The sequence below is a fragment of the Chinchilla lanigera genome, unplaced genomic scaffold (genome assembly GCF_000276665.1).
Source record: "Chinchilla lanigera isolate Chin_1 unplaced genomic scaffold, ChiLan1.0 scaffold00100, whole genome shotgun sequence".
Classification (NCBI taxonomy): domain Eukaryota; kingdom Metazoa; phylum Chordata; class Mammalia; order Rodentia; family Chinchillidae; genus Chinchilla; species Chinchilla lanigera.
In genome coordinates, this window is record NW_004955501.1 from 371,117 (window position 1) to 382,578 (window position 11,462).

The 11,462-nt window shown below is 41.3% G+C and overlaps 1 protein-coding gene across 1 annotated transcript in view; it reads left to right on the forward strand.

Moving 5' to 3' along the window:
• The window catches only part of Pik3cb (phosphatidylinositol-4,5-bisphosphate 3-kinase, catalytic subunit beta), a gene marked incomplete in the record, with an annotated part of 129,427 nt that extends 119,288 nt beyond the window's left edge, over positions 1-10,139 (forward strand). The window contains 5 exon segments of the mRNA XM_013505790.1: positions 1,143-1,310; positions 1,996-2,119; positions 6,503-6,648; positions 7,705-7,837; positions 8,656-10,139. Of these exon segments, the coding sequence (XP_013361244.1) occupies positions 1,143-1,310; positions 1,996-2,119; positions 6,503-6,648; positions 7,705-7,837; positions 8,656-8,793 (709 nt within the window).
• Between the last annotated feature and the right edge of the window lie 1,323 nt (positions 10,140-11,462).

Consider the following 11,462-nt stretch of genomic DNA (forward strand, 5'->3'; position numbering starts at 1 on the left):
AGCACGTTCTCAGGCACTGAAGTGATAGCAGTGAATAAAGCATGCCTGCAAGGTCGTGAGTTCGGTTCCCGGTACCGGAGAAAAAACAAAAAAAAAAAAAAAAAAAAAAAAAAGTAAAATTTACAAGATGCTGGATTGTATATAGGAAAGTAGAGAAGGGACAGTGAGTTTTGCACTGGGGATAATAGTGCCCTTTTAAGTAAGAGCCAGGATATTCTCACTGAGCTCTTGATTGATGTCTCAGCAAAGAATTCAAAGAGGAAAGAGAATAACCCATGGTGATGTCTTAGGAAAGAACATTCTGGAGAGAGAACACAGTACATGTAAATGGGTGATGAAGTAATGTTTGATATGTTTGAGGAGCAGCATGGAGGCCAGTGTGCTAGGGCCATCATTAGCAGTGGGGGGAGTAGAAAAGATGAAGGGGAATTAGATTAAAGAAGGCGCCGGGAGCCAGCACAAGCATAGACCTTTACTCTCAGTTGGGAAGCCAGTGCAGAAATGTTGGTTGTTGTGTTAGGAATAGACTACGAGGTAGACCCTTTAAAAAACTGTGGAATTATTAAAGTAAAGGTTAGCGGTGATTGGATTGGGGCCTAGCTGAGGAAAGTGGGAATGAAGAAGTGCTTAGACTCTAGGTACGTTTTCAGGGCAGTAAGTCAAATGTCGGGTGTGAGAGAAGAGTCAGAGGTGACCTGAAGACTGTGGGGCCTGAACAGCGAGAGGATGCAGTTGTCCTTAGCAAAGACGATGTGTGCACTGTAGCCTGGTGCCTGGCACCCATGACACTTCCGCCAAGGGCGATCTCCTCCTCGGTGCAGAGTAAAGCTGAAGGGCTTTGCTGTTACCCAGCGTGCTGCTGTGCACCCACACAGGCAGATGGACCATGTCACCAGGGTAGTTCTAGAACGTGATAATGTTCAGCTGGAAGATTGGAAATTTTCATTTCATTTCCATCTATTGGCAAGAATTTTATTCCCTCACAGAAGGTAGAGTTTGTCCTTTTCCATATGTTAGTAGTACAGGAATAAGTAATGGCAAGTGTGTGATTAATAACTAAACTTTTTTTTCAAATGAAAGAAAAAGCTTAGTATTTCATGTAAGGAAAATGTGACTTGTTATGCCCATTCTTTTCCTCTCAGGATGCTGCCGTATGGCTGCTTAGCAACAGGAGATCGCTCCGGCCTCATTGAAGTCGTGAGCACCTCTGAAACAATTGCTGACATTCAGCTGAACAGTAGCAATGTGGCAGCTGCAGCAGCCTTCAATAAAGATGCCCTTCTGAACTGGCTTAAAGAATACAATTCTGGGTTAGTTTATTCATTTATTGCTTCATTTCAGGTTAAACGTAGTGACACAGAGGCCTTCCTAAAATCTTACGGATAGTTAACATTGAATTCTACTTTATCTAGAGCAAATTTTAGCAGCCCTGCAATAGAATTACAGTATAGTGTAAGAATTTAAGTATTTTAAAGGTAGCATATTAAAAATTTTAAGTGCATCAACTTCTGTAATTATGTGACTATATGAACTTAAATATTAAATTTTTAATAGATCAATTTTATGATAGAAACAAATGTTTTTAGACTGTGATCTCTCCACACTAAAAAACACACTTCTTAGGATAGTACTATTTGTGGTTATGGTGCTGGACAAGCATTCATGTGCAAGAAGTAAAGAAACTTCACCGCACTGTAGTGGGAATGATCCAGCAAAGCGCACTTGCTACTGTGCATGTAAACCTGAACTCCATTCCCCTTGAAATGTGACCCGGAAGACAGAAATTTGAACGGCTCAGGTCCATTTATCTAATGTCTTTGAAGTTAGCCTGACTTCACTACTCTCTGGCCAGTCCAGCATGTTGTGTTAATGCAGCTTTAGCAGCTTGGTGCTGTAAGTTCTCAGAATTAAAGAGAGTACAGGTGTGGTTTGGTTCCTGTCTCACGCATTTAGAGGCTGAAGACCACTGTTGGTTTTGTTTTTCTCTTGTTTCAGGGATGACCTGGACCGAGCCATTGAAGAGTTTACCTTATCCTGTGCTGGCTACTGTGTAGCTTCTTATGTCCTCGGGATTGGTGACAGACACAGTGACAACATAATGGTCAAAAAAACTGGCCAGGTGAGGATATCATAGAGTCTGACAAGGGCCTCAGTATGTTAAACCCTGCCTTTGTTTTTCCCTCAGTTTCCCTTGGACCCTTATTTTATACACTGTCTGCTTCACATGCTCATTGTTTGCATTAAAAATGGTCAGCATTTACTTAAATGTTTAAAAAGATTATTGTGATTATTTAGAAGGGTCCTATTCTTTCAATATAAAAAATAGTATTTGGGATATATGTTTACCTAACTGAAGGAGCAGGTGATGTGATAGACATACTGACTTTTTTGGGGGTTTTGGTTTTTGGTTTTTTGAGACAGGGTCTTATTATGTAGCCCAGGCTGACCTCAAAATTGTGGTGATCCTCTTGCCTCAGCCTCTCGAGTGAGGATTGCAGGCATGAGCCACCATACCCTGCAAGATATACTGACTTTAAAGAATATAAGCAGGGCCAGGGATATAGCTCAACGGCACAGCGCCTACCTGGCAAGTGCGAGGTCCTGAGTTCAATTTCTGATACCAAAAAAAAAAAAAATACAAGCAGTATTAAAACACTTGGGATGAATCATGCTTACGTCATTTTATCCTTTAGCAAGTCAAATTTAACCATACGTGGGAGTAAGGAGAAACGTAATGCACTACTGTACCAATTTGGGGTACCTAGAGAGACTCAGTCAGGGCTCTGAAGATGAAACACTTTTCAGGTGAATTCCTGAGTGGTGTAGCTTTCCCTAAAATTTTGATATCATGCATAATTTTTCAGTTTAGCCACCCTTAGAATCTTGTCAGTAGAAGCATGCCTGAATGGAAATTTCTGAGTGACTTTGTGAATACCGGCTTCAGTGGAACTCCGAACTTTGTAACTCCTGGGAGTTCTGGATAGTTCAGTTTGTACCCTGGAAGGTTGAACCTTGTGTCCATATTTAAAGATTCTCTCTGATTCTGGTTAATCAGAGTAGATGTTTTAGTTTATCTTCATTTTTCCCTTATATCCTTCTAAAATAATAATGAGGAATAAGGAATACTTAAACCCAAGAAGTCAAAGATGATAGGAAAAGAGGCTACAGGGGGTGAGATACATCAACAGATTTGGAAATGACAGAAGAAAGAAGAGGCAGTAACTTCACAGCTAAGAAAGTGGAAACCTAAGTAGTTGTTGAGTTTTGTCAGCCTCAGAAAAACTGGCATCAGAGGCAGCAAGTCCTGCTCAAGGGCACAGATATGAGAGGAGGTTAAAATGGGATGAATTGGCAGTTTGTATGTGGAGTCATTATTGTTGCAGTCCTTTTCCTTATCCTGAGAATGACATAAAGATTATTCTCTGTAGAAACTTGATTTTTCTGACTCAAAGACACTAGGTTCTATAGAAGCTAAGAAGAAATTGTCACATGAAAACTGGGCACGAAGTAAAAGTTGGCATCGTGAGTGGTGCGGTCTGCAGCCACTTCCACTTGGTCAGCTCCAAGAGCAGTGGCAACTGTGTATGTCCCACAGTGTATGTTCCTCTCACAGAGGAAGTATGAGAAACTCTCATTGGTTCCATGGGAGACGCCTGACAGTTGAGGTCTCCCCCCAGATACTTGTCTGGAAGCCCACCAGTCAACAAACAAGCATACCATGTGCATGGAATTGTCATTTCGCTTTTCATTGAATAATTCTTAAATATGAATGATCAGCAAAGGATTCACAGATGTCTTTTTGATAGGCAACTAGCAATTGCATTTTTTAAATCATGTACACCATGTTTTGAATATGTGTATATTGTAGAATGACTATATCAAGCTAATTATTACATACATTGCACACTTATTTTTGTAGTGCACTTAGAAATTTTCACGATTAGAATACATTATTATTATCTGTAACCACCATGTTGTATAGTAGCTGTCTTCAGCTTATTCCTGGGAAATGAAATCTTGTATCCTTGCACCAAGACCTCCCCACCCCAACCCCCTGGTAACCACCATTCTGTTCTCACACCTCCATTTTCCCATGTTAGGAAGTGATCCCATGGCCTTGCACATGCCCACATGTGCTCTGCCATTGAGCTACACCTCCAGTTCCCTGAATTAACAGACATTTGAGGGAAGCTTCCATGAAAGGTAGAGACTTCTCTCTTCAAAGGGAGAAAAAAGACCCAGCAAAAACAAAGTAACTGCAGTAAACAGAGGGTGGTTTAAAAAATCAAAATTAGAAAAAGGAGCAAGAAGGAAAGCATTGCACCTATGATATAGTGGCAGGTTCTGGTGGTTTTTGTTTTTTTTTAAATTGGAAAATAGAGGCCTTAAAATAGAAGCAGTATGAACATCTTGTGCAGATATAAGTGTGTTACATATGTCAGTGCCTTTTGATCCTCGTGGTAATCTTAACAGCAGAGTAGTAGTAGCATCTCCATTGTATGGGTAAGAAATCGAGGCAGCAGAGAATGGCATTCTCGGATTCACATCCTGGCAGTGTGGCTCAAACCGCTGCCTCAGTCAGCCTCTCCCCGTCTCTGTCTGTCTCTCTCTTTCATGTGTGTACGTTTGTATGTATGTCTGTACACATACATATACAGAAAGGAGAGAGACTCAGTCCAGGGAGTCTCTCTCATTTATATAAGACATTATCATTAGACATTATCTGGTCTAATAAGATCTTAGAAAGAAGTAACAGAAAAAAAGAGGAAGAGAAGGAATTTACTAAGTAAATAATATAAAACATTTTTCCAAGCTGATGTTCACGAACGTCCAGTCGGGAGCACAAATGTTTGCTTATAATGGATGAAAAAGACCCTTACAAAGCCCTTCAGTATTGCAGTGTATCAGACATAAAGAGAAGATTTAAATCCTTCCCAGAGATATAGCAGGCTATGTGCCAGAGTTTAGGACTCAGAGTGACTTGGCTTCTCAAGAGCTACATTGGAATTCTAAAGACAGTGAAAATTAGACTTCATAATTTTGAAGGGAAATGATATTTAACTTAAAATTCTACCATCAGTCAGTCAAATACGAAGGTGAAATAGACATTTAAAATATGCAACATCTCTTTTTCCTTTTCCCTTTGAGGCATTGAGTAGCTCAGTTTCCCAGGCTGGCTTCAAACTCTAAATCCTCTTGCTTCACTCACCCTGCCAAGTAGCTGGGATTATGGGCATGTGCCACTGTGGCTGGCTTTCTGCTCTGCCATTTTTCTCAGGAGGCTGCTGGAATAGGGACATCTACCAAAACGAAAGTCCCTGAGAGGATGTTTCTCAGTGTGCAAAATATTTGTAGCTGTCACAACTGGAGGTAGGACAGAGCAATACTGACATCTAGTGATTAGAGAGCAGGGATGCTAAGCACCACAGTGTGTAAGACAGAAACGGTGGCAAGGAATCACACACCCTCAAATGTCAGTACTGCCAGCTTTGAGAAACGCTCAGGTGCACCCCAAGAGAACGAGGAAAGAGCGAAGAGGAAGCCAAGGGGGACGACTGTGCAACACCCTTGCCACACCCTGGGGAAAATAATTTCAAGAATGATTTTTGGATTCTTAAGGAGGGTTTGGGGAGAATTAATGATAATCACAAACACTTAAGTAAAACAAACCGAAAAAGAAGCTTTACAGGAAAAAATGAGCCCAAACCAAAATGAAATAGAGGTACAAATATATGCCCCTATGGCTTAAGTTCAAAGTGTATTTACATAATCTGAACACTGAATACTGATTTAATGAGAAGTTATGATAGTGTATTATGTGTAGAATAATGTAGAATTACGTTAACACAAAAGTACTAAGTATTTTTCCATGGTAATATGAAGTTAAGAAGTAAAAGTAAATATAAACATATTATGTAGAAAAAAGGAGGCAGATGGTAGGGAAACCACATACAAGAATAAGTCAAAGTTCCTGCTAAGCACCGGCACTCAGCAAAGGAGCTCGTACTGCAAGTGTGTACTCTTCATTGTTGTGTTGTTATGGCTCATACAATCACTTGACTTTTGAAAAACCAGACATGTTTATTATTTGGATGTAGTTTTCTTTATAAAGATCCTACTACGAGGTACTTGTAGCACTCTGGGAGACTAAGGCAGGAAGATTGCAAGTTTGAGCCCAGACTGGGGAATTCAGCTTAGCAATTTAGGATGCTGTCCATGAGTGAATGAATGGGAATATAGCTCTGTGTAAAGGGCCTGTGTTCAGTCCCCAGCAAAGGGTGGGGGGATTTCGCCTTTCCCACTGGGTATATGCCATTTAATATTAAGGTTGTTCTTGAGTGGAAAAGACTTAAGAGTATTAGAAACACTTTCCAAGTAGCCAGGGGAGAAGAGGACTCTGATGAGAGGGTTTAGTATGTGGATGTCTAAGACTGCAGAGACTTTGCCTTTCTATTGGAACCACCAGAAAAGTGAAGAAAATCAAATCTCATTTGCTTTCCAGCTCTTCCACATTGACTTTGGACATATTCTTGGAAACTTCAAATCTAAATTTGGCATTAAAAGAGAACGAGTGCCTTTTATTCTTACTTACGATTTCATTCATGTCATTCAACAAGGCAAGACAGGAAACACAGAGAAGTTTGGTCGGTGAGTATCACCCTCCGGTCAAGGCTAAGCCATCCAACATTTTCTCCTCTGACCAGCTGTGCTAGTATTTCTTAAGTTTATTTGGATCCATGAGATGGGCACTCTGATATCACGAAGCTTTGAGGGGAATTTGCCTGTCTCATCCTTCTTCCTTCTGAGAAATGCTCAAGAAATGGAAAATGCTAGGAATTTGAATAAAATTATTCTATTTCATTCTAACCATGTCCACCACGTTTCTCCTGTTTCAGAAAATTCTCTTGAGACCATTGAGACATTTGACAGTCAGATGTAGCGAGAACAGGTGTTTCACTGTCATTCTGTATGGAAAACAGTAAGGGAGCTGGGGTTCAGACTTTATGATCTATTTCTTCCCTCCTTGTATGTTCTAAAACATGATACTTGTCTTCTTGCCTTTGTCTCCTTATTTCAAAATATGGACAAGAATATTAAATTTCAGGGCTATTGCGGTAAATAGAGGTATATACCATCTGGTCACAATATACTATATGCTTAACAAATGATTGTTCACCATCATTTCTAATTCTGTCAGGTTTCTGCAGACTGTACCTCTCTGTGTCCTGTTGATTTGCTCTTCTGCAAGATAAAGAACTCGGGGTGGGCGGTCTTGGATTACCTTTGAGGAGGGGCAGAGAGCGCAGGACAGGGAGGAGCAGAGCAGAAGCACTGAGGGACCCGGGCAGGGAGGGTGCTCGGCGTCGGACTGCAAATCCAGAAATGCATTCAGAGCTCTTCGTGGGTTACAATTAGCACTTGTGCAGTTATTAGTTGTCTTATCTCATGGAAAATAAAAGGCCTAGACTGTTAGGTTGCCTTTATCACAGAATTTTAATTTAGTTTTTGAGAAAGATACATGCATGAGTTTTGAGAATTTAATTAACATAAATTTGAATCTTAGGACAATTTTCACAGGAGTAAAAATCAGAAATCAGCAGCGGTGCTTGGTTCTAACAGCAGTTCTAAATGTCTTATTTTCCTTTATGAAATGTGCTGTCTTCCCTCAAACACTGCCCATGCGGTTTGCCACATCCATGGAAGGTTCCGCCAGTGCTGTGAAGATGCGTACCTGATTTTACGAAGGCACGGGAATCTCTTCATTACTCTCTTTGCACTGATGTTGACTGCAGGGCTTCCTGAACTCACGTCAGTCAAGGATATACAGTATCTCAAGGTATAGCCCTTTCCCTTGCACGGACTTGGTGGGCATGGACCTCAGTTAGAGCTGCCAGTTTCATTCAAATGTCTGAAGGCAGTGAAACAAAGAAATTTTCTTTTGGATGGTTTTTACCCAAGAAGGAAAGAATCTGAAAAGTTCATATGAAGGAGCGATTTTGAAAGAAGTTTGGCAGTACACACCTGTAACCCCAGCACTCTGAGAGCTGAGGCAGGAGGATCTCAAGTTCAAGTCCCCGGGCAACTCAGGGACTTAGCAAGACCCTGTCTCAAAATGTTAAAGGGATGAGGATATAGTTCCGTACAGAGGCTGTGGGAAGGGAGAAAGAAAGGAGAGGAAGAAAGTGGGAGGGAGAGAAGAAGAGGGAAAGGGAAATGGGAAAAGGCATGCTGATAATGCAGAAGAGTCCCCATCCATAGAAGGGCACAGAATAGACTCGTACTAGGCAGTATCCGCCTTACCCCTGCACACGCACACGCGCACGCACGCGCACACCCACTGGGAGACCGGAGAGTACCAACCGCTTGGCTCCTTGCTCTTCAGCAACCTGCCTTTTACTTGCCAGGGTGTTAGTGGGCAGCTGGGTGCCTTTCAGTAATTATAAATTAATTTCATCTTCAAGAACTGTTTGATGAGGTCATCATACCACCTTCCTGTTCATTTTCCATCCTACAAATGCTTCTTAAGTAAGAACATGAGGCACTCCATCCAGTAGTGGCTGCAGATGTGTGGCCCAGCCAGCGTCTTGATGATTTAGATGTTTGCATATCTCTACTCAGGATTATAAAACCATTATTTTTCCCTTCCATTTTTAGGACTCTCTTGCTTTAGGAAAGACTGATGAAGAGGCACTCAAACAATTTAAGCAAAAATTTGATGAGGCGCTCAGGGAAAGTTGGACTACTAAAGTGAACTGGATGGCCCACACAGTTCGGAGAGACTACAGATCTTAACATCAGCGTTTGCTCCTAATGTATCTTTTAGTTTTGTTTCATTTTTACTTTGCACTTGCACTAAACTGAACATGACCCTGCCAGAGATGTTATAAAGGGAATGAAATCCTGGAACTCAGTTAAATTAAGAACAAGACACCCACAGAACCTGATCCGAACAATCCCTGATGAGCACTCTCTGCCCTTTGAATGCTTCCAAGACCCATCAGGAATCCTGTCAACATTATGGATAATCATTTCCTGCTGACTTTGCACTCCAAGGAATGCGACTAGGGATAGTCTGATGTCTTATTCTTTTATAAATGTTTGGTACTTTGCCCAAAAGTTGTAAATACTTCTTTTCAGTGTTGTGACCAAGTGTTAGCACTCAGCCAAGAACTTCTCCACACTTGGAGGCTGGGAGATGATCCTCCTCCTGAAACAAAGCTTCCAAGGAAGGTATCTTCCTTACCTTTTTAAATTGTGTAAACTGCAAATTATGATATAATTTCAATTTATGATTATTTTTCAGAAGAAATCTTTTAAACTTGTGGGAACTCATTAATTTCTTTGTTAATATTTATTTACCATGATAGCATCATTCCAGCCAGACTTACTGAAAATCTACTGGAGAGGCAAATATATATATTTATAAAATTTCTAGTGGGAGTTCTGTAAAAAAAAGAGACATTTCTTTGGTATTCTTCATTCTGTGTTTTAAAGTTTTACAAAAAGCAGAACTTTTTCCTAAGTTACTTTTAGGTTAGTTAACTGTGAGATCCAGTTCTTCCATCTGCCTCTGTAATGAGGCACATATTAATACACTTTTTATATGATATCTGTGAAAGAGTTCACTTCATAGAGCATAATATTTGAGCAAGTGTATCCAAGAAAGCAAACAAATAAAGAGGAATCTATTTATGGAATAAACTCCAGATTTAAAATTCAGTATTTTAGTAAAATGCCAATTGTTCTTACTGTATTTATTAAAACTTATAATAATGTGAGTTTTCAAGGATATTAGTTCACACTGAAATGGTTTCATGCCATATGGAAATCTTAATTTATTTGTTGAGGTACCGTATATGTAGGGTGCTAGGTGGCAGATGTTAATATGTGCAATAGGAACTACTGGTGTGAATGTGTAAATGGATGCTCTGAGCACTGGCAACATCCAGCAAAACTACTGCTTATTCTCCAAAGAATACTGGGAGCTCTCAACCCTCAATGACATGGGAAAGACAACAGTACTTGCCCTCTGACTGAGTTTTTCTGTAGGAATTTTATTAAAGATTGTTTAATTTTGTTGTCCTTCTTAATGTTCTCAGTCAAATAAATGGGTAAGCTGGTTTTGGCTATTCTTGGAATGTGTGGGCCTCTTCTTTGTAAGCATCACAGGCCTTTGGAACTTGGCACTAGGACTCTAAGAAATGGCCAAGAAGGTGGGCATGGTGGCGCACACCTGTAATCCCAGCATTGGAAGGGTGAGGCAGGAGTACCACAAGTTCGAGACCAGCCTGGGCTGCCTAGTGATTCAAGGCCAGCCTGGATTACAGAGTGAGACCCTGTTTCATATTCCCACCCCCAGAAAGAAAAGAAATGCCCAAGTGGGTAGACTGACCAACCCAAGAAGCTGATGGGCTGAGACGCGGGGCTTCCACCTCTCTTTTGGCTTCCTAAGCCTATCCGGAACAGCGTGGGAGGTCTCTTGGGCTCTGGCAGGAGCCTGAGGTAACTGTCAGGTTTTCAAGGCCTTTGTGAGGTACTCTGGGGCCTGGGAGGATGCCTTATTAACAAGTTACTTGACCCCTGAACCACGGCCGGGCTGTGGCCACTTTTAGAGCTGTCTTTTACAGAACAGATTCTCAGAGCAGCCCAATTTCTTGGACATGACAAATGAGCTAGGGCTTAGCCTCTGAATTCCTTATTCCCCGGACTTACGCAGACTTAGTGAGAGTTCCGGAAACGGGGCTGTAGAGTCTTTCCGAGTACTGGACTAGTCTCAGTCCAGCTTGCATCTGCCAGGCCACGGGTCAGTGGTTTGAAGAGCGGTGAGCATTTCCAGGAGGAAGTGACAGCCACTGTTTCCAGCAGAGTCTCCTTAGCCCCAGAAAGGGGTTTGATAAAAAAAAAATGCCAGTGAATATGAATATTTTCAAGAGCAAGAAAATGAAACGTCAGTAATGTCCCTAGCGGTACTGGGTGTGAACCCAGGATGGCTTTTGACCTCTTCCCACCTCTTCTGTACTGCAGCCCTGCCCTCAAGATAGCCAGGATGGTGTGACTCAGCTGCTAGACATTCCTAGCATGTACTGCCGATGTACTTGCTGAACTACCTGTCTCTGGCTAAGAGGAAGGCCGAAGACAGACAAAGACCCGCCATCCCGGATTAATTAGGACTGTGGGGAACAGGAAGTCTTTTGTACAAGAACTGGTTACACTGGTCACCCAGTGCTTTGGCCTTAAGCACTCTGACCAAACTTGTAGAAGGTTACCTAAAATATTACCCTAAAATACTCACTCCTCTTTTCCTCTCCCACATGACCCTAAAGTGATGTTTTAGAAACTACATTTCCGTACTTGAGGTTAGAATTTGTATCTGCTTACCTGTGGGAAGAGAAAATGACTTTACTGAGCAAGTAATTCTTTTTTGTTGTTTGTATTTTTTCCAGTACCAGGAATCGAACTCA